The 23,445-nt window shown below is 48.3% G+C and overlaps 1 protein-coding gene across 1 annotated transcript; it reads left to right on the top strand.

Moving 5' to 3' along the window:
* Positions 1 to 2,898: 2,898 nt before the first annotated feature.
* Positions 2,899 to 22,726, top strand: CTSO (cathepsin O; the record flags this gene model as incomplete). The annotated part of the gene is made up of 8 exons (XM_082653084.1): positions 2,899 to 3,006; positions 9,553 to 9,661; positions 10,231 to 10,370; positions 13,439 to 13,606; positions 14,921 to 15,042; positions 19,371 to 19,534; positions 20,102 to 20,194; positions 22,293 to 22,726. The coding sequence occupies 8 exons, from the start codon at positions 2,899 to 2,901 to the stop codon at positions 22,325 to 22,327; spliced, it is 939 nt and encodes a 312-aa protein (XP_082509210.1). The 3' UTR covers positions 22,328 to 22,726.
* Between the last annotated feature and the right edge of the window lie 719 nt (positions 22,727 to 23,445).

Genomic DNA, 23,445 nt, shown 5'->3' with positions numbered 1-23,445 from the left:
CTCAGCCCCGGCCAGCCTAGGGTCTCCCGGGTGCCACCAGCCCTGGAGGACAGAGCCATTGCTGAGCCTGCCAGGAGCCCAGCCTCGGGGTTAGCGGCTGGGCCCAGACCCTGGCCCTGGCGATGGTGAGGCTCAGCATGCCGAGCAGGCGGCCCGAGCGCGGCTCCCTGTGCCCAGGCCACCCGGGGCCAGGACTGTGCCTTGGCCTGGGGCCCGGCGTAGGGGGGCCGAGGGCAGGAGAGCTCGTCTGTCTGACTCTGCCCTGGAGCTTGGTCACCAGGGTCCTGGTTCAGAGCTCCCTTCACCTGGCTGCCTGAGGGCCCCAGCTCCCGGCCCCAGAGGTGGACAGACGCCTTGGGGGAGAGGCGCCGGTCCCGACGAGCCACATCGGGCAGCGCGATCTTTATCAGTGCCTGGCCGTGTAGACGGGCGGGGGCTGCTGGCCGGTGGAGGGGCAGCAAGGTTCCGTGCCCACTGCCGGTAGTTCTGGGTGGTGTAGCGCGGGCGCTGGGCGCTGACAGGTATAGCACGTAGTCAGACGTGCGCCACAGCGGCTCCTCTCCGAATGGTGCCTGTGGATCGCTGCGGGGCCAGGACCTGGGTCACCGGCTGGCCCCGCCTCCTGGCCCCGGGCGGTCTCACCCCAGCCCCTGGGTCGCGTGCCCTGGCCCAGGATCACCGTACTCCTTGTCCCATGGGTCTGTCTTCCCACAGCACGCTCCCTACCGCGCGCGGGGGCCCCTGTACTGCGCGGGGATGATGCTGTCTACCAGGCAGTCGTCTCCCGGAGCCGCTGGGTGTAGGCTGCGGGGTAGGGGTCAGGGGTCATCTCTGCACCTCTGGGCCTCACCCTCCCCTCGAGGAGGGCCTGGTGTCGGGGCGGGCGGGGCCGGGCACTCACCCGAGGGCATGCTGTGCACTCCCGGGGAGTGTGGCATCCGTGCTTGTGGACATAAGCCTCGAGGTATGGGCTGTCCAGAGCGCCTGAGGGAGCGTGTTCCAGGCTTCTTGGGGGTCCAAGCTGGTCAGGCCCGTGTACCACTGTGGACCGGCAGCATCGCGTCCCATGGGTGTGTACTTCCAGCGCAGCGCCTGCTTTATGGCCGGCGTCCGGCGGGGCCCCTCCTGGGACAGGTAGTCATTGCTGAGGGCGGGGGTGGAAGAAGAGAGACTGAGTTTTCAGCCCCCCTGCCCTCCCCGGGCCTCTTCATCCCCTTCGCCAGCGCTGAGGGTGCAGAAGCCTGGCCCGAGGTGCGGGGGGCCTCGTCTGTCCTTCAGTACTGGACACCCTCCCACCCAGGCTGGCAGAGGGTGGGAGGCTGACCCCTTGTAGCCCCTCCTCTCTGCCACATCCTCTCCAACCCCCAGGACCTCCTAAACATTTCATCTTTTCTTGCCTCTACTAAGTCCTTTGCCCAGCCTCCCAGGTCTGCAGGCCCTTTCCTCCAGGAAGCCCCCCTGGCCTGGAGATGCACCAGGAGGACGTGGTCTCAGCTGTGGCTGAGTGAATGGCACAGGTTTCACCGTCATTGGTCTGGCCTGGGAGCCGTGGGCTGGGGACACAGGGAAAGTGTGTGGGGAGCCCAGGTTCCCAGGGAGACCTTCAGGGAGCTCTTCACCATCACCACCTGCCCAGTCATCGGGGCCAGCTGGGAGTGAAGACAAGCTCACATTTAAAGGAGAAACTATGCAGCTACACAGGAGTGCCTGTTCCGGGGGCCTCTGTTGCCAGAGCCCGTCCCAGGATGAGAGCATCAGGAGGGCTTCCCCAAGGAGGAGGTGGCAGTGATGTGAAGAGGGACCCGCTTGTGCAAAGGCCCTGGGGCACCAGGGATGGTGTAAGGAACAGAGTCTGACAGAGCAAAGAGGGAAATGGAAATAAATATGCTAATGATGGCAAAAATCTAACCTCAACCAGGTACCATTAAAACTAAAGCTATCCTTCCGGAACACCCTCGCAGCACCACTGCCCAAGAGACAGACATGGGCACGTGCTCTGCTTTGACTTGGTGAGCTCCCTCCGGGGAGATGCCCTAGGGAATGAGGACGTGGCCCCAAGATGGTCCTAGCAGGGATGCTGATAAAACGTTCTCCCCTGGTGGGCTCAACCCTGGTGGTTCCGGGACACAGGTTTCAGGAAGTGGCCGCAGGCTGGGTTTGCCGCTTGCAGGGAGAGGAGTTTGGGGACCATCTGGGGAGCCCCACTCTTCTGAACTACAAAATGAGCCGAAACCACAAAATGCACCTAGCTTGTAAAAAGGAATTAAAAGTCTAAAATAAGACACACACACACACACACAATTTGACCACAAACTTAAGAATTAAACGCTACGTTTCTTTCTGTGCAAATGAAGAAACTGGCTTCCAAAGTTTGAAACGGCCATAATGTAATAAACCGAAACATTGTGTACTATTTTCACAACTGTACGTTTTGATATGTATTTAATAAACATCTGCTGAATGAATGTCTCCGTGCAAATTCGCAGACATTATTTCGGAATCAGGTTCCCAATGTCAGAGCCCATCACAGAAGAAACAGGATGAAGGTGAAATTAAACTCCGCGGCTGCCTGCATCTTTCCATCCGAGACAGAAGGAGGAGGCAGAAGGGGCTTGAGGCAGCAAGTGCGGTCACGCGACAGCGCGTACTGTCACTCCCGTGCGAAGCCCACCCTCAGGCTCTCTTCTAGCAGGCGCGGGGCGACACCGGAACACGGGGTCCCGGGCGGGCGCTCCGCCGAGCACAGCGCGAAGCCGCGCTTCGCGGCCGCCGGACGCCCACTTCCGGGCGGCGGGGAAGAAGGGGCGTAACCGTCTCAGCCCCGCGCCCCGCCCGCGGCCCCCAATCCCCGTACCTGCCGGCTGCGGGAGCCCGCGACCGGAAGAGGGAGCGCGCGCGATGGAGCTGCGGCGCCTCTGGCTGCTTTGCTGCTGCTGCTGCTGCGGCTGCTGTCCCGGCGCCGCCCCGGCCCCGCCGAGCGGCCGCAACCCGCCCGCCGCCTTCCGGGTACCGCGCTCCCCGGGGGCCCTTCCCGCCTGCCTGTCCCGGAAGGGGGAGGGGGACCTGAGCTCACCCCCGGGTCCCCTGGGCTTCCTGTCCCGGGGACGGGGGAGGAGGCCCTGAGCTCACCCCCGGGGTCCCCTGGGCTTCCTGTCCCGGGGAGGGGGAGGGGACCTGAGCTTACCCCCGGGGTCCCCTGGACTTCCTATCCCGGGGATGGGGGAGGGGGACCTGAGCGCACCCCCGGGTCCCCTGGGCTTCCTGTCCCGGGGAGGGGGAGGGGACCTGAGCTCACCCCCGGGGTCCCCTGGGCTTCCTGTCCCGGGGACGGGGGAGGGGGACCTGAGCGCACCCCCGGGTCCCCTGGGCTTCCTGTCCCGGGGAGGGGGAGGGGACCTGAGCTCACCCCCGGGGTCCCCTGGGCTTCCTGTCCCGGGGACGGGGGAGGGGGACCTGAGCGCACCCCCGGGTCCCCTGGGCTTCCTGTCCCGTGACAGAGGGGCCACCGGAGCGCCACCCCCGGGGTCGCTTGCGCGCAGTCCGGTGACGCGCCTGCGTTCCAGAGCTGGCGTGACGCGCGCGAGCCGTGCTGACCCACAGAGGGGTCCTCCAAGAAGGATGTGCAGCTGCGGGTGACCACTGGCTACGTCCAAGGTGGTCCTGATTGGAAGGCGCACCCCCTTTTGGAGCCCCCGGGCGTCCTCGCCGCCTTCCCAAACTGCATTTCAAGGATGGGAACCAGAAGTAGGCGGAGAAACCTGCCCATCTTCCGGAGGGGGCGCTGGCCACCTCCTTCTGAAGTCGGAATTTTATCCGCACAGAGCCAACCTTCAGCAAGCTCAGGGAATCCTGCCGGTTTATGATTTAACTGAACGCGGGCCCCTTGGACTAGCGCACACCCTGCAAGTTCCGCTGACTTGGTGGAGACCGATTTAGAGAAGGGGGAAGCATTTCATTTCCTTTTCAGATTATTCTGAAAAGGCTTGGTAATCTCAGATGCACGCCAGCATTAAAACTCAGGAACACACCAGTTAGCTCCGTATAAATAAGGTTTTTCCTGAAACCAAGCTGCAAGAGGTAATGATTTAGAGTTGTCCTCACTGTGTTCTATTCAATATGTATCTAGTGCTGGGAGCCGTGGGCTGGGGACACAGGGAAAGTGTGTGGGGTCATGAGAGGTCATTATCATTTTTTAAGTTATCAAAGAAAATTCCTTCTTAAGCAAAAGCAAGTATGAAATCAGTAATCCTGCTGCTTAGTGGAATTGCATTTCTTATTTTCCTGGTATTTTCTTGAGCTTTCCATGGGATTCTGTAGCTGCTCTCTGCTCCTTCTCCTCGTCTCCCTGGACCTCCAGTGTTTAGGAAGTACCAGCCTTGCCTGATTCTGCGCATTCTTGTTTTTTGCCCAGACCAAGATGTGTATTTTTATCACCAATTTATTTCTCTAGCTTTCAAAACCAGAAGCACCGGTATAATCGCTTAAGATCAAAGTTTTTGTCCTATATTCCATTCCTGCCCTGAGCTTGGAGGCATATGGTGGTGAACTAACACCTTAGGGGAAAAAAACCAATCCCACCCATACCGCTAATGTATTCATTGACTGAAGAAATAAAAGCACTGCCATACTTCTCAAAAATAAAAAAAATTGAGGATTGAAGTCACAAGGAGGCCAGAGTAATGAATATGTATTTTAAACCTATGTTATTTATATAATTTATAAATATATATGTATTCACTCATACTGTATAGTTACTCATACTAGAAACCATACCCAGGAGATGATGTCTAGAAAATACAGCTCCTCTCGGGTTCTGCAAGGGTGCATGCCAGGAGATAGACAGTTGTAAGCAGACAAGTGCAGAGTGAGGAAGATTCTCAGTAAGTTTAAAAACCTTGAGCTGAGAAAGCCTGAAAGATGTTCAAAGCAATTGCTCCCAGTGGGAGTTTAGTTCTTGAGATGGGGGCCCGGAAGGGAGAGCAACGAGGGCTTCTGTCCACACTTGCTGGAAACTGTGTTTGAACCTAAACAGCTGTTTGGACCTTGGGCAGAGCTGGACGTGAGCAGATAGAAAGGGCCTTGCTTGCTGGGTACCCACAAGCATTGGGAAGCACCCCTCTGGCCCGGCAAGATGGATTAAAATGTGTTGTAACTGACACTCAGTATAACTCTGCAAAGCTTTATCTCTTTAAAATTATGTCAGGGCTTCCCTGGTGGCGCAGTGGTTGAGAGTCCGCCTGCCGATGCAGGGCACACGGGTTCGTGCCCCGGTCCGGGAAGATCCCACATGCTGCGGAGCAGCTGGGCCCGTGAGCCATGGCCGCTGAGCCTGCGCGTCCGGAGCCTGTGCTCCGCAACGGGAGAGGCCACAGCAGTGAGAGGCCCGCGCACCGCAAAAAAATAAAAGTTAAAAATAAAATAAAATTATGTCTCATTAGGAATTGGTTGAGATTCTCTGTTTACCCATCGGGGTAAATTATGTACAGATTCTAGAAAATTCCCTGGCTCCATAATCTTAAAACGAAAAAAAAAGTTTAAAAATTAAAATAGAGTTATAAAGTGCTCTGTGTCGTGCTAGAGAGAATGGAGAGGTTTTAGGGTGAAAAGTGGACAAATGTTGAGCCAGCAGCTGTAGTCTTTGGATCTTGGTATCTTAGTTAGGGAGAGCAAAGAGGTGTCCTCTTGTTTGCAAATGCATTGATGACTGACTAGTGGCTGCCCAAAACCCAGTGGAAAGGTGTTCAGCTGACGCAGCTAGAGAAAGGATCTGATTGATTAGTAATGTTTTCACCATCATGGGTTCATGGTGAAAGGTTTTGTCATCCCTGCCTTACGGGGTTTCCTAAGTTCCCCGGGAATATTCCTTGAGCGGAAGTCAGGTGGCACCTGTGATACTTGTACACAAACCGACACCTGTTATTGTTGGGTGAAGACCAGGCTCCTCCTGGGATGATTATGGGATGCCTCACAGGATAAGTGACTGGAGAAGGGGGGGACAGCAGCTGCCCCTCTGCCCTTTCACTCCTTAGAAGCTTCTGGTGTTCAGGAAGCCCCTGCCATTGGGTTCAGCCTGTTCTTTGTGCTACAGCCCAGGTGTGGACTGACATTTGCTGAGGCTCCCTGTCTGACCACAGAACAGCTGGTCTTCTGACCCCCGTGGGAGACCACAGACCCAATAAGGGAACCAATAAAAGTTGTATGTTCTCACCTCAGAAGAGTATTTGTATGCCAATGCACATGTGATTTTGCTTAAAATTTCAGAAACTCCACCTTAAAAATTCTTGCCTCGATGATTACATGCTCTGTTTTTAAAAAATAAAATTGTGTGTACTTTGAGGCATGTTTGTTTATGTATAAATAGAAGGTCATTTTACAATGAATGATCCTAATGAATGAACCACAGATGTTTGCTGTAAACAGCCCCTGAAGATCTGGATTATTTCCTCCAAATAAACTTTATCCAGAATGCTTTAAACCACAATTTCTGTCTAACAGAAACGTTAAGAGGTGAAATTGATGTAAGACACTGTGGTTCGGGTGGCAATTTCCAATGGCTCTAGCTTCACGCATACACTGCCAAAATGAAAATGTACCAGAAACTGGAGATCTTGGGTCAGAATTGATTCAGTCTTTCGTTCATCTGTCCATCCGTTTATCCAGTACTTTACCATGTATAACAAGATAGTCTAGGTTTTCTGACTAATTCAGTAGGAATAAGACACAAATGGATTCTGTTCGAAGTTGGCCTCTGATTGAAATAGGCGCTTCATAGATTCTTTCCATCAGGTTGAAGAAGTTTCTTTTCATTCACTGCTGAGAGTTTCTATCGTGAAAGGATTATGAATTGTTAAGTGCTTTTTCTGCGTCTATTGAAAATACCATATAGTTTTCCTTCCTCTTTCATTCCATTAATATGGTGTATTATGTTGATTGATTTTCAGATGTTAAACCAACATAGTCTTTTTTAATGGCCCTCACTTGTTCATGATGTATTGTCTTTCTTATAAATTGTTGAATTTGATTTGCTAATATTTTCTTAGGGATTTTACATCTATAGTCATGAGGGCTATTGGTGTGTATTTCTCTTTCTTTGAGATGTTTTTGTCTGGTTTTGGGATCAGGGTTATACTGGCCTTATAAAATCAGTTGCAAAGAGTTCCCCTCGCCTTTGTTTTCTCAAAGAATGTGCGTACAGTTGGTATTGGTATTTCTTTTTTAATTACATAGAATTCACCAATGAAGCCATCTTGGCCTGGAGTTTTCTTTGTGGAGTCATTTTCAGTTAGGAATTTAATGCCTTTACGTGATAAAAAGCTGTTCAAGTTTTCTGTTTCTCTTGTATCCAGATTTGGTAATGTGTGTCTTCCAAAGAGTTTGTCCGTTTCATGTAGGTTGTCAAACTTATTGGCCTCAAGTGGTCAGAATATGATTCTTCTAGTGCCTGAAGCGTCTGTAGCGGCCCTTGTTTCATTCCTGATATTGGTGATTTGTGTGTCTTCTCTTTCTTTTCTCTATCCCAGGAGTCAGGACTGAGAGAGGAAGTCGGGGAGGGTCAGGGAGAGTGTCTGCAGCATCTCTGAGCTGAGAGAAGGGGTGAGGGCAGGGTACCCTAGACGCCCCGCAGGCCAGGGGAGGGTAGGAGGCCATGGGGACACACAAATCCCAAACCAGTCTTCAGTGGAGGCCCTTCCCCAGCAGGCCGGCCGAGTGCTGAGTCATGGCCTGGGTGCAGCCTGTGAGCACCAGGGCCTCCCTCCCTGCAGTCCTGGCAGTTCAGATTCAGGGGGTAAGCTCCCTGTGGATGGTCTGTGAGGCCCATCCTCCTGGCTGCAGCGGGCTTTCCTGTACATCCGTAAAGGTCCTACCTTCTCAGGCCTTCGCTCATCCCTCCAGCTCGCAACAGTGGCCAGTAGATGCTTACAGGACGAGGAAGCCGCTGGACTCCTCGGCAGTTTGCAGTCGCTGGCTTAGATTTGTCACGCGGCCTCTACTCACTTGCTTTGCATTTCTGTTCTGTTGATGGATTTTTACGTCTCCTTCCCAAATTATATTCGGAGGCTTGCTTCATCGAGATTATCTTTAAATATCTAAACCTCAGTAACTGTTGATTGATTAACAGTCCCTCCAGGCATATGCTCCATAAGGAAAAAATAAGATTACGATGAGTCCCAGGAATAATTTGCTTGAAAACAAACAGCTTATGCCATTTGCAGCAACATGGATGGGCCTAGAGATGATCATACTAGGTGAAATAAGTCAGAGAGAGAAAGACAAATACCGTGTGATATCGCTTGTATGTGGAATCTAAAAAACTGATGCAAATGAACTTATTTACAAAACAGAAACAGGCCCACAGACAAAACAAACTATGGTCACCAAAGGGGAAAGGGGCGCAAGGGATAAATTAGGAGTTTGGGATAAACATATACACACTACTGTGTATAAAATAGATAACCAACAAGGACCTACTGTATAGCACAGAGAACTATACTCAATATCTTTTAATAACCTATAATGGGAAAGAATCTGAAAACGAATACATATGTAAAAAAAAAAAAAGCAGCTTAGCACTATCAAGGGCATGACGTATATAAAATGTAGTTATGCATATATTCAACAACAAATATTAATTAAGCATCTGTTGTGTGCCAGGTGTGTGCTCAGTGAGGGGAAGCCAGTAGCGAATAAGACAGACCAGCCTGGCCCTCATTTTGCTTATAGGTTTATGGGACAGACACGCAATAAACACGTAAGTGCACAAGCAAGTACAGAATAGCTAGAGCTGGAAACTTACCAAATGGTGGGGTCTCCTGAAGTTCTATTTATCCCACACAGCTGGTTAGAAGTAGGAAATGGAGGCGTGCTCATACAAAAGACAAGCCTAAGATTATTATCACAAAACTCAAAGCTGAGGAATCTGTAACAATGGTCCGATTTTCCCTTTGGAAAGACAAGCCAGGCGATCTTCCTGGGACAGTTCCAGGCTTGCATCTCTTTCCCAAAGCCTTTTACCCAAAATGAAACAGAGACCTCTATAAAGCTCAAGGAGAATCGGATTTATAGATTCATTAGTTACTTACTCCTTTTTTCGTGCTTCATTAGTTGTGCTGGGAAATACGGAGATAAAGAAGACAGTGTTCCCAGATCCATAGCTGTTGGATCAAATGAATGCTCTTTGGCGACAACTCTCACTAGTGTCTAGTGTTTATTTGCAATTTATTTTATTTTTTCCACTATGTTAAATAAACATCTATTTAGTGCTTTCAACACGCTTAGTAAAGAGGAATTATAAATGGTTACCCATTTATATGAATTCCTGGGACATTCCTTTCCCAGCTTCAAAAATTACTCCTGAAATCAGATAATATTTTTAATACAAAACATTTATAAAAGTAATCTGATTATCTTAGATGACCTTCCATCGTGATCTGCAGGAAATAAATCAAGCTTTAACTTTTGCATCTGAAAGCTATGTCCAAGTAAGTTATACGCAGCGTGCTCTGGAAAGTTAACATGGGTGATATAAATGAGTGTGTTTTTTTTTCCTTTTAGGAAAGTCTTAATAGACATCGATACTTGAATTCTGTATTTCCTGGTGAAAACTCCACTGCCGTCTATGGAATAAATCAGTTTTCTTATTTGTTCCCTGAAGAGTTTAAAGGTACGGTGCGATGGGGCTACTAGTTGATTAGTTTCCCGACTTCAACTTGTTTCCTTAACTTTTGAGAATTGTTCAATTGTGAAGCTAGTAAATTGAGTAATACTTAATATTCATTAAATGCTTAATAAATGTCAAGCACGTACCTGGTGCTGACAGTTAGAAAAGTAAATTCATGTTCACACTCTTCTAGTTATTGCTTAAGAACTAAATACCGTAAATACAGACATTTCCACGTGGCTCTGAGGGCTGATACCTCATCTCTCCTCCAGTTTTCTGTGCTCTTTCTATTCAAGACACCCATGGTTCCATGGCTTGTGATCAAACAAATGATGTCAATTATACTCATCTTTTTTTGACCTGCTTCTATCAAACACGTCATTTTATGTGAAAGCCCCGGCCCTATTGGAGGGATTCTCATCTTTGTAGTTTTCGGCTAATCCATTTCATGTATGGAAAAGCACAAAAGGCAGACTTTATCAGAAACTCCACTGTTGCTGTTGAAACGTCCCTCCAAAAGGAATCCCTATAATATAATGTTGGTTGCCTTTTCTTTTCATGTGTATCCTCAGCTATTTATTTACGAAGCAGACCTTCCAGTTTTCCCCGGTTTTTGGCGAACGCGCACGCATCCATCTCCAACGTGTCTTTGCCGTTAAGATTTGACTGGAGGGACAAGCACGTCGTCACCCCAGTGAGGAACCAGCAGACAGTACGTTTGTTTTCTTTTCCTTTTTGATCAGTGTCTGAGTCACTCTTGAGGTCAAGTTCGATCACGCTTGTAAAGGAGCCGTCACTGCTGTAGGTGGAAGGACACCCCAATCATCAAAAAATGGAGAACCCCTGGTGGGGGAGACGGATGTCAGGCCGGGCTCTCACTCTGGCGGTGAGCTCTGTGGGCGCCCCTCCCTGGCTGCCTAGCCCCCTTATCACGGTCCCCAGGCCTGTGCAGAACAGCGGGTGGAAGGCTGGAGGAGGTGAACTTGACCACTGACGCTTGAGCCGTTCAAAAGGGAAACGACGTGGGCTTCCCTGGTGGTGCAGTGGTTGAGAGTCCGCCTGCCAATGCAGGGAACATGGGTTCGTGCCCCGGTCCGGGAAGATCCCACATGCCGCGGAGCAGCTGGGTCCGTGAGCCATGGCCGCTGAGCCTGCGCGTCCGGAGCCTGTGCTCCGCAACGGGAGAGGCCACAACAGTGAGAGGCCTGCGTACCGCAAAAAAAAGGGAAATGACGTGACATCAGGCACTGGCCCCCCCCCCGTGTGCCCTGGCCTCTTGGGTTCATCCCCTGAACTCCCTCAGAAACCCTACCTCCATCCCCACCCCTACGGGATCGCACACTTTGTACCTGTGATCCTTAAAAGTGCAGTCAGTTCTGCTGGAATGTGACATAAACGTTCCTAGAAATCACCAACTGTGTAAAATCAGGCAGTGAAAATGAGAGGGAGTATAGAAGAAATGAGGTTAGGACTCAGCGCTAAAAACTTCATGACACACTAAAAAAAGGCAGGGAAGTAGTAAAAGTGGCAGTGCCGTTTTACATGTGTTAAATGATAAAGAAGTGTGTAAGTCCTACAGTAAATGCAACCATTTACCACCCTGTGATATCACTTACATGTGGAATCTAAAATATGACACAAATGAGCTTATCTATGAAACAGAAACAGACTCACAGACATAGAGAGCAGACTGGTGGCTGCCAAGGGGGAGGGGGTGGGGGAGGGATGGAGTGGGAGTTTGGGGTCAGCAGATGCAGACTAGTATATATATAGAATGGATAAACAACAAGATCCTACTGTACAGCACAGGGAACTATATTCAATGTCCTGTGATAAACCATCACTGAAAAGAAAATGAAAAAGTATACATATGTATAACTGAGTCATTTGCTGCACAGCAGAAATTAACACATCATTGTAAATCAACTGTACTCAATAAAAACAAGTTTAAAAAATGCAGCCATTTACCTTGCAGAAGTCCTGAGTGTGCCTGTGAAGATCACCTGGAATCAGAGGGAAAGCGGGACCCAAGGTGTGGGTAGGCACGCTCATTCATGAGGCGAGCCAACTCCCCGGCAGACGTTGGAGGGCAGATGCGCTTGCCCCGCACCCCCGCTGGGCACGGGGATGCCCACTGACCTGGGAAAGTTGGTCCCTAACCCCAGGGATGCCCCAGTTTGTCTGCAGTAGAAACCTCAATGGGTCACTGAGTCTCCTCTCCTAAGACCACCGCTTTGGACCCAGCAGTTCCCCGGTCACCATCTAGTTAGGATGATCCTTTCTGCTTTCTCAGATTCTGTATTTATTGTTCTGTAATCATCTGCTTTATTTTTGGATTCGTAATGAAGGGTGATGTAGTCTGAAACCCAGTCCATCCAGGGTGTGCTTACGTTGTATTCAAGGCAAACTTTTAATTAGGAATCTTCTTACTAAAGGAAAGATGTTTTGGAGCAGGGACTGTCCCCCTGGAGCAGTGGTAGGTGGGTAACCTCAGGTGACCTGCGTTTACAGTTCTCAAGGGGTGGGCACCCTGCTGGAATGTCCCCTAGTGAATGCGGTACCCTGCTCCAGGCACTGAAGCTGGAGGTGTAAATAAGGCCACTTTGAGGCCATTAGATCGCTCAGAGCTTCCCTCCACGAACACCACCAGCTGTGCGTCCTTTCTTCGCCTGCAGTACCTGGTCCCGGGATTAAGACAGTTCCGCCCAGTTTCAAATCCCACTCTCTGCCTTTCCTGCAGTTCTTCCTTGTATGAAATTCTTGATCCTTTCCTTCCACCTCCTCCCTTTCTTGTAGGACCAGCCCTTTAATTCTTTTGCTCTAGTTTGTCCAGTGAGGGGAAGTTAAGAGTCCCACACTCAGGAAGATCGTCGGCCAGTATCTCAAGGAGGAACGAGCAGTAGAGGTCTCCATCATTGGGACATTTCCTGTGTTCATAACTGTGATGGGCTGAAGAGTCATTCAGCCAGTTCCTGAGTCCGTCCGTGAAAGGGACCAACGTAGGCATCCTCACCCCTGCTCACCTCATCCCTGCCTTCTAGCCGGAGCGGGGGAGGTGGATGGCCAAGCAGAGGGATGGAAGAACGGGCTGGGCATCGGTACACACCTTAGATGCAAGCCACCTGTTCAGTGAACTGGCTCGATTTTTTTTTTTAATGTATTTTACTGAAGTATAGTTCATTTACAATGTTGTGTTAATTTCTGCTGTACAGCAAAGTAACTTACTTATATATATATATATATATATATATATATATATATATATTCTTTTTCATATGCTTTTCCATGATGGTTTATCACAGCATGTTGAATATAGTTCCCTGTGCTGTACAGGAGGACCTTGTTGTTTATCCATCCTATACATACTAGTTTGCGTCTGCTAATCCCAAACTCCCACTCCATCCCTCCCCCATCCCCTCCCCCTTGGCAGCCACAAGTCTGCTCTCTCTGTCTGTGCAGACTCATTTTTTTAAAAAGACCATCAGTTCAAGTGTGTTCCCAGTCTCTAAAATTCACTTGTATTCTGCATCGTCTAACCTGCAATAGTGATACTACCAATTTACCTTTAATGAATAACTAGATTTTGATGCTTCCAAGAGAATTTTGGGTTTCGTTTCCTTTTTTCAACTAGAAGGTCGACGGGATTGGCGTTTATATCCCGTGGGCCTGGGCCTCCAGACTGCTCACTTGATTTGATCATCTGAGATATCAGAGATGTTGGCAGACTTGATTTGCACGTTATTTGATAGTAAGTACTGTTCCTGTTTCTGTCCCTGGCAGTGCGGCGGATGCTGGGCCTTCACCGTGGTAGGAGCAGTGGAGTCCGCGTGCGCCATAAAAGGGCAGCCTCTGGAGGCACTGAGTGTCCAGCAGGTCATAGACTGTTCATACAGCAACTACGGCTGCAACGGAGGGTCCCCGCTCAACGCTTTGAACTGGCTCAATAAGGTGACTAGGTCCACAGCCTTTTAAGCTGCTTGTTTAATGCACATTCAGAATTCACAGACAGTCTACTCTCATTTACTAAATAATGTTTTCAGGGTCGGCAATGTAGCTAACCAGAGCTTGAATTAATCAGAAGACTTCCCAGTGTGACCATATCCGGAAACAGAGTCTTCAGGAGGCTCTGGAGGTTAAATGAGGCCATAAGGTTGGACCCTGACCCGATCGGACTGTGACCTTGGACTTCCAGTGTCCAGAACCGTGTGAAAATCAATTTCAGTTTTTTAAGCCAAAAAAGAAAAAAAGAATTGCTTCTGGGCAGGTCAGCCATCAATAGTGAAACCAAAGTATGAAAAACCTTACCTGCAGTCGGTGTTCAGAAAAATATTTATGTTTATTTCCTCACATTACTTAACAGATGCTTTTTTTTTGCAGATGTGTGTCACATGACTCAAAGCTGAGAGCGTAATCATTTCCGTAGAATTTCCGAGTGTTCAGGTTTACAGGGGATGAGCGGTCAGCTGATTGGGTGCTCTCTGTAGGCGCAGGGCTGAGCCCACGTTGCGCGTCAGTAGCTGGCGTGGGGCTGCGCCCTGTCTCTCCCCCTCCAGAGGCTTCCCAGCACTAAACACCCTCTGACGCTGTCCTAGGTCCAGCAGCAGTGGCGTGAAGCCAGCGATGAGGTGTTGTGAAAGCTTGTCACGACAGCGCTCCCCAAGCTCCAGGGCCCCCCTCTTACTCATTTGCTGTGTTTTGAGTCACCGCACACCGGACGCTGATGCTCTGTACATGTTATGGGCAGCAGTGGGTAGAGCGTGTGCCCGTGCTCGCATAAGCCCCGCTCTCCGAAAGGGAGGGTTCGGTCCCGAAAACTGTACGGGTGTGTGGCATTTGCCAAGTGAATGGCAGCGAGAGAAGTGGATGGAAGGATGCTTGTGAGCACAACGCAGGACCACTGCCCTGCCTGAGCCTCAAAGGCTTGGCCACCCAGAGCCAGAGCCGTGGAAGGAGAGCGGTTTACACGCCTGTACCCTCGGGAGAAGGAGAGCCAGACTTTATCATCAGATCACCGGAGGTCCCGGGAAACGGAACACAGGAAACACAGGAGCCAAAGACAAAGAAAGACATTGAGTTTAAGTACCTAGGGTGTCCTTATAAAACACCTAAAGCGTTCATTTAAGATTTTCATAACTCAAAGAATACCCACACGATGAAGGTGTGGCCCAGGCTAATCTTATGTTGACACATGGTAATAAGTTCTGTTTGATTTCTGACACAACCCCGTGACAGAGATAACTTTGGGCGTGCATTTTCTTTTAGATGCAAGTGAAGCTGGTGAGAGATTCAGAATACCCGTTTAAAGCCCAGAACGGTCTGTGCCGTTACTTTTCTGACTCACATTCTGGATTTTCAATCAAAGGTTATTCTGCCTATGACTTCCGGTAAGTGTCTCCCTCTGTTGTGGTTCCCTCTGTATCTCTTAATTTATTATCTATTGATTATTTGGAATGAATAAGCATCACTGCCTACTCTTGTCTTACAATGGCCTTTTTACTGAAAATTGGTAATCAACGTGGAGGTCTATGTACGTTGTTTCTTAAATACGATCTGCTTGCTCCCACGTCATTACAAATAGAAACAACACACTTAAATTAACACGTGTCAATCCAGTTTCAAGTGTAATCGACACTCACCACCTCTTACCAAGTGCAAGTGCCACGCTTCCCTTTAGCGTATTTCAGTCCTACTCATGGATCAATGCAAGATTGCTCGGTGTAGACTCCAGCTAACGTCAAGCCGTCTACTTACCAAGAAGCATTTTTGAACGCACTCTGTGTTCCTTGCGTTTCTCAAGTGATCAGCTGTAAGAAAAACATGAAGTGCGGTTTTCATGTGAGAGGCAAGAAGGCAGAGCACGTGAAGAGCAGGTGACGTAGCACATCTGTAGGCGCGATGGGGAGGCCGGAGAAGAGGACTTGTGTTGGGACTGGAAGGGTACAGTGACTTTGGACAGATTCAGGAGAAAATAATCATTTAAAAATTCTTTAAAAACTCAGAGCCGGCTAGAGAACCATTATGACCATTTGATTTCGTGCAAAACAGGTGCTTAGGGATGAGGAGAGCCACGCAGCTCCTGGCTTCATTTTTTAAAAATATGAAGGGAGCTTGTCACAGTGTTTCGAAACAGAGAAAACAGAAGGATTAAAATCAGTTCAGCGAAGGTGACAGATTGCCCTACTACTTAGTAAATATAAAAGGATCTCTGGGTGCACGTGGAGTCTCCCCATGGGATCTCAAAGAAATCACGGGCGAATCTGGATCCTTGAGCAAAATGGAACCCTACGACGCCAGCATCCTTGCGTCCGAGGACGGCCAACCGTCCCCGGCTCCCGTCTGCGGGAGGGGCTCTCACCAGGCGGCCTCAGGGCCCGAGGGAGGATGCACAGAACCCACGATAAACGGGCAGGGTCGCTGAGCACATCGGCCCCCACCTCCCTTGAGGGTGAAGCTCACGCACTTTCTAAACAAGCAAGTGCGTCTCTAAGCTGTCAGCTCCTGGAGAGTCTAAGGGAAGTGTCTGCACATGAAGGAACTGCATCTTCAACGTGTCATTAGAAAGGACTCAGGGCATCCCTTGTCACGAGTAGCAGACTGAAAAAGTTAGGAAGAAACAAAAGAATAATAGGCACTAGTCTGAGTCAGAGAGAGAGGGAGAGGGAGAGAATGCAAAGGTGACTGCTTGGGGTCCGAAGCAGAATTCCTCCAGCCCTTGGATTAGAAGGCAGAGGACCTTGTGAAATCCCTCACGTTACAGCGAACGGTTAACTCTGAGAACACAGCGCCAAGCTCACTGCGTTAGACTCTGCAAGAAGAGCTTCCTTTGATTTATCCATTTATTCAAGTATTTACTGAACCCTGTTTTAGGTTCTGGGGATTTGGCAGTGAACAAAACAGACAAAAATCCTGTCCTCAGGACTATATTTTAGTGATAGAGACAAGAAATAAATGAAAGAAATAAACATATGCCTGGTCTGTTAGATGAAATAGCTTTAAAGAGAACAAAGCAGCCGTGGGGTGAAGAGGAGACACGGGAGGGGTGCACAGTCTCGGGACGGGAGCCCAGGGAGAGGGTCCCTGAGGAGGTGGCCTTTGAGTGAAGACGTAACCCTGCAGATACCTGGGGAAACAGTGCTCCCAGCAGAAGGAACTGTACATGCAAAGGCCCTGAGGCAGACAAGGGTCTGGCATAGTTAAAGAGCAGTAAGGACGCCAGTGTGACCGCCACGGAGAGAAGAGCAAGATGGGCAAGTGATGAGGTGACAGGTCGTCAGTGATAACCTGAGCAGTGTTACGAGAATGGCCTTAGACCTGGTGGAGACTAAAGCCCCACAGGGTATACGGAGGGATGTTTCTGAGTTTGTACAGAAGAGCATCACAGGGGACTCCGGGATTTTTGCCCTGAAAGACTGAAAGGATGGAGTTGCCATGAATAGACCTGGGAGAGTCTACGACAGAACAGAGAACATCAGATTTGTAGGAAGTGACCCCAGGAAGCGCCGGGAGGGGACTAGGGCATGAGACAGAGTGGGGAGAGCCGTGTGTCCTTGGGACGCAAATTAGGTCTGAGGGTAACTCGGCCCTCAGTCTTACTGGGGGCCTCTGGGATGCAGGGCAGGATGTGTGTGTCAGGGACGATGTCCCGCCGCAGTTGGCGCACATCACCTCCCAGGATTCAGTAGCTGAGGGCTCAGCGGAGGTAGCAGTGGGACATGGGCTTGCTTTCCAGGATCTTGAGGGGAGAAGGGCTTCAGGCAAGAGCTGCAGGGTCTCCTAGTGGGACCCTGGCTTCCTGGCCACACCGCAGGGTGTGGGAAGGTCCCCAGGCATCTGCTGTGACCCGGCGCTGGGCAAGCCCCTGCCCTGGAATGTTACCGCTTCCATAGGAGGACCTGAGCCGCAGGGCCCGGTTAGGGCTCATGTCAGGCCAACTCTGAAGCTCATGCTTTTTCCCCGACCTCTATTTGTACAGTCATGCTCTCTTAGTTTTTGAGTAGTCTCAGAAACATCAGCCCAGGGCACAGCTACCAGCCAAACACTTCATAAAATCTTGTGGTGACTCTAAAAAGATCTAAAAGAAAAAACCACACTGAGTCATAAAAGCAAAATGATCGTTCGTACTCAGGCTGCGTTCTGCATTTTTGCTCATCACACCTCAGGAGAAGCATCTCAGGAGTCAAACTAGGATATGAGCATCACTATTTAAATAAACGGAAGGGACAAACATCACATGATATCACTTAGATGTGGGTTCTAATAAAGCATACAAAGGAACTTATTTACAAAACAGGAACACTCACAGACACAGAAAACAAATTTATGGTTACCAGGGGACAGGTGGCAGGGGGATAAATTAGGAGTTTGGGATTAACATGCACACAATACTGTATATAAAATGGATAACCAACAAGGACCTACTGTAGAGCACAGGGAACTCTACTCAGTATTCTGTAATAACCTAAAAGGGAAAAGAATCTGAAAAAGAGTGGATACTTGTATAGGTATAACTGAACCACTTTGCTGTACACCTGAAACTAACACAACGTGTATCAACTACGCTCCAATATAAAATAAAAAATTTTTTTAATAAAATTAAATATTTATGGGTGAAACAAACAAAAAGGGAAAGAACCTACTACATATAACAAGAGACTGAAACACTAGGAAGCAGTATACCACACTGAATTCTAGGGAGGTTGAGGTGCAAACCTACACACTCACCCAGGGTCTGCAACAGGTAAGACTCGCCTTAATCACCAAATCTGGATGACAGTAAAGATTAGGAGAATTCTCTGAAGACTGCGAGATTTGTATCTTACTGATGTGTAAAATTGTTAGTAAGCTCATGCAACAAGGTTTGATAATTTGATAGTCGTTCCATATTGGGCTAAAAATGGAAATAAAGATACTGTTCGGAGCATATTTTCACTTGTTTCCAGCCCACACTGCTCTGAAAGACAAGTGACCGCAGTTCTGGGGCTAAATGGAGCCTTTCCCTGCTGGTCTAGACCGTGGCGTGCACGCCTATTTCCTATTTTCCAACAGCTGTGAAACCTCCCTCGTCCTGCCTCAAGCAGAGATGATAACTAAATCGTTTCCATCAGCCCACAGCGCTCATTGCCCTCCACGTTCTGGACAGCTTCTGTCCCCCCCGCCCTTCTCCTTTCCTCACACCGTCCCTGTAAGGTGTCGTTGATGTCCTGTATTTACTGTATAGCTTTTGTTACCTTTAAAAGGTGGCGGGACTCCCCTGGCGGTCCAGTGGTTAGGACTCCGCTTCCACTGCAGGGGGCACGGGTTCAATCCCTGGTCCAGGAAGATCCCGTGGGCCGCACGGTGCAGCAAAATAAATAAATAAATAAAATGGAAAAAATAAAAGGTGGAGGCGGACTTCCCTGGTGGCGCAGTGGTTGAGAGTCCGCCTGCCAATGCAGGGGACACGGGTTCGTGCCCTGGTCTGGGAGGATCCCACATGCCGCGGAGCGGCTGGGCCCGTGAGCCATGGCCGCTGAGCCTGCGCGTCCGGGGCCTGGTGTCCCACAGCCCTCCTGGACGGCCAGTCTTCCAGACTTCTTTTAGCCTCCATCGATTAGGGCTTGATAATTGCAACCAAACCTACTCCTACCCATATACAGATTAAATAGATCACTTTTATAAAGTATTTGTACCTGAAAAACTAAACTTCTTAACCAAACATCTCCTCTTTTGGTAGTGACCAAGAAGACGAAATGGCAAAAGCACTGTTTACCTTGGGCCCTCTGATAGTGGTAGTAGATGCCGTGAGCTGGCAAGATTACCTGGGAGGCATCATACAGCATCATTGCTCTAGCGGAGAAGCAAATCACGCCGTTCTGGTAACCGGCTTTGATAAAACAGGTGAGTGCTGGTGAGATGCGACCAATTGCTTTGCAGCTTGAACTCCAGCTTGACAAGTGATTGCCATCCTTTAAGACGCTGAAACCTGGTCCTATTACGTCTAAGTCCTCATGAGCTTTACAACTTTTCACTAAACTTCCAGGTATACATGCCCTGCGGGTCCCACTGTCAATCTGGTAGATGCCTCGTTGAAATGACACTAAATTCCTGATCTAAATAATGGGCATTCTCCATCTGGAATGTTTAGGGTAACTGCTGGGAAAGAGAAGTACTTATAGTTATCTAAGGATCCTTTTTTTTCTTTCTTTTCCTTTTTCTAAGTCTCTGGAAAAGGATGTGTGTTTTCATTTTCTGCAGAAACTGCATTAAGTGAAATGAATTCAAACACATTTTCCATTGATGGGCGTGTGACACTAGTACTGATCAAGTTTACTTGGCTGGTTTGTTAGCAGTTCATTACATTTTTTATCTTTTTCTTAGAACCACTGTACTTTTCAATAACTGAACTTTAAATAAACATTCTTTCACCACAAATATGTTCTCCAGGGTTTGTTTCATGTTTTTTAGGAAGTACCCCGTACTGGATCGTGAGGAACTCCTGGGGAACTTCCTGGGGCATAGACGGCTGTGTCCACATAAAAATGGGAGGAAACATTTGTGGTGAGTCGTGAGTTGATATTCAAAACTCCAGGCTAAATGTCAAGGGAGAGACTGTGAATAGATTAAAATTATAGCCCATACAGTCCATAGTGTGCGTCCAGGATACTTAGATCACTTTTACAGTAAGAATTGTCATCCTTTAACTAATTGATAAAAATACAACAGTGTTTTTTAAAAAAGACACTACTGTACACATTCATGTTTTTAAAAGGAAGAGGGACTGTAGTAAAAACCAGTGTAATGAGCAAAACATTGTAAGACATGGTGAAAATTTACCAAAGTTAACTACTTCCAAAACCAGAAAAAACTCCACTTAGGAGGCTGAGCTTTTCCAGAAATGTCTCCAATTCCAAATTTACTTTTTATAATTGTATTACTTTCCATTATTTTATGTATTATAATACCTTCTCTAGGATCATCAAGAATCACTTTTTCTTTGTATCAAAATGGGTGAAAATCTGAATATTAGGGTTGTTTCTGATTTAATATGCCCCTTGTCACTTAGAAAATTCTAGCAAAAAATTCTACTCACTGGAATTGAGAGGCTTAAAAGAATGCCAAACATGCCCTTTTGTTGAATAACACTTTTTATTAATTAACAACAAACCAAATTAAGATAGCTATTTAAGTATGTTAAACGTATTCTAAAATCCATATTCAAATTCTGTTCTAAAATTTTTGATCTAGAAAATCAGCATATTTTCTGAATCAAGTTGGACCCAAACTATGCTGTGTGTACAACTTTTTAAAAATTGTAGAACACCCCAGGTTGTGATATTTATGATAAAAGAGAGTTATGGATGGGCTTCCCTGGTGGCACAGTGGTTGAGAGTCCGCCTGCCGATGCAGGGCACACGGGTTCGTGCCCCGGTCCGGGAGGATCCCACATGCCGCGGAGCGGCTGGGCCCGTGAGCCATGGCCGCTGAGCCTGCGCGTCCGGAGCCTGTGCTCCGCAACGGGAGAGGCCACAACAGTGAGAGGCCTGTGTACCGAAAAAAAAAAAGAGAGAGTTATGGAAAAGTTTGAGAGCTTATATTTTGATTCAGTCTAGCGACGACAGCTCAGTCGTTCCACAGAGCCGCATCCGTGTACTTTAGTAAATGGCCTGTTCAATCACCCCAGTAAACAATTTTTCATAAATTATTTATTAACGAGAGTCAGCCTCACAGAAGCTTTTCATCCAGAGCGCGAGCACCCCGCCAGGCCTCTGCGTTCAGCTTCACTGGGGCTCTGCAGATATAGGGCCGCTGCCACTCCTGGAAGCCCTGCTGCCCCCACAGTTCATCCCCAGCTGCGGAGTGAGGGGCCTGCATCTGGGCCGAGGGGCGGCTGCTTTCACAGCGCTGGCAGGGTTGCTGCCAGGACGTGATCCGGATGCTGGTTCAGCATCACTGCATCCCCACCTCTTCCCAGCCCCCAGCTACAAAGGGTGAGTCAGGATCATCTTTGCCCTGTACCCGTTTCCCAGTTTGTCTCCAAGGCCTGCCTGGTTCGTCATTATACAGGAATCCAGATCCTTTCTGAAAGGGAGTATTTCCTAAAAGTTACATCCCTGGGATGGTCACATTACTCTCACGACCAGCTGCGGAAGGCGGGTAGCATTCCGTGGCCCCAAGAGATTTCAAAGGCGCAGCTAATCACAGAGGAATCCAGTCTTCAAATAGGATGTTTGATCACTTCCGCCACGACATTCTGATCTGCGTCCGCAGAGCACGCTGGTGATTTATTGAAATGTTGTTGAAGTTCAAGTCTTAGAATTTAAATTTTCAAATTGTGTTTAAAATAATCCTATAAATTTTCGTATTGCCTCTAAGCAATATGTATGAGTGCCATACAGATTTCAGATACATTCACCTGTTTAGTTCATAAATCGTTTGGGGATTTTTAACAGTTTCTTGAAATAAAAATATTAGGTATCTCTTCTAATATCCGCGTGTGAGGTTGCCGTGTCGCTATGGACAGGTAGCTATCACCAGTGAGTGATTTTCTTAGTAGATATTAACTCTTTCCGAACCCAAATGAAAATTGTTTTAATTTGCTATTTAAAAGGCATATAAGGAGGAAATAGAGTAGTACTGATCGTTTCCTTTTTCTCAGGTATCGCAGAATCTGTTTCTGCTGTATTCGTGTGATACGTTCGCCAGATCAAGAGACAGATACAAAACCGAAGGCTCGTGATGAGATGTGATACTTCATTCTTGGCATTTTCATCTTTAGGCTTTTGCAACTACCCACAAAAGACAGGCTCTAGGGCCTGGTCCTGCTGAAACTATTGATAAGTTGTAGAATATTCTCTTCTTAGAGAGAGATGGACAAGGTCAGAAGGAAGAAAACCAGCACCATGGCCTGGGAGGAAGTCTGTGGGACAGTTTCCTACTGGGAGGACGGTCAGATTAGGAGGTATTTTAGGTCTCTTCACTCTGAAAAGGCTATTGTCTGGTTTGTTTGATCATTGTTTCTGTTTGCTGTTTCTTTAATTTTTTTTATTTTTTTTTTTCCGTTTCTTTATTTTTAATGACGTATTTCCAATCGGATTAAAGAGGTGATAAGAATCCCTTTTCCTTTATGGGATAAAATCACCAGCCCAAGCTGTCCTGCGTACAGGAATAGCCAGCCTAGAACTAGGTGTGCCCCTGCCAGTTGTATTCCCAGCCCTCCAGGATGGAATTTCAAAGGAATGTTGAAGGGCCAGTTGCTCTTCCCCAGCACATGGTGCCGACCCGTGACCTGCACAGATCACATAGAAAGAAGCAAAGAGACAAAGTTACTTTTTAAGGCAGACAGTTAGCCTGATTGAAACTAAATGACCAATATGGCAACCAAGTGATAGGAAAATCTCAAGTAGCCTTGCCTGGAAGACAAATTATTTGGGGGTTTCACGGCCCGGAGGGTTCCAGTACGTTTTATTTCCTCCTTTGTTCTTGCGGATTGAGGAGCGGTGTGTCTTCTCACATTTTCTCACTCTTTCCCTCACTCTTGGCCGTGAAACTTCTAAATCCTCCTGGTGGTGCGGCTTCCCTGGCGAAAGAAGTCTCGTTGTTTACTTTCCGTTTCAATTTAGGGCCGTTTATTTGGCTCCAGTTGTCTCTAAGCCTTGATCAGCATCAGGACCTCACCTGTCTGTCCGCCCATCATTTGGACGCACCACCTCTTTCAAAGTTCAAGCTCATTAATCTGGGGTATCAGCCAAAATGTGTTTCCCAGCCTCTGTTGTCCCAGTTTTCTGCTTATTTTTCCCAGACTCCATCCT

Source organism: Grampus griseus (assembly GCF_964374135.1).
Source record: "Grampus griseus genome assembly, chromosome: 4".
Taxonomy (NCBI): domain Eukaryota; kingdom Metazoa; phylum Chordata; class Mammalia; order Artiodactyla; family Delphinidae; genus Grampus; species Grampus griseus.
The sequence above is the reverse complement of the archived record's forward strand: the minus strand, read 5'-3'. Positions and strand labels throughout refer to the sequence as shown.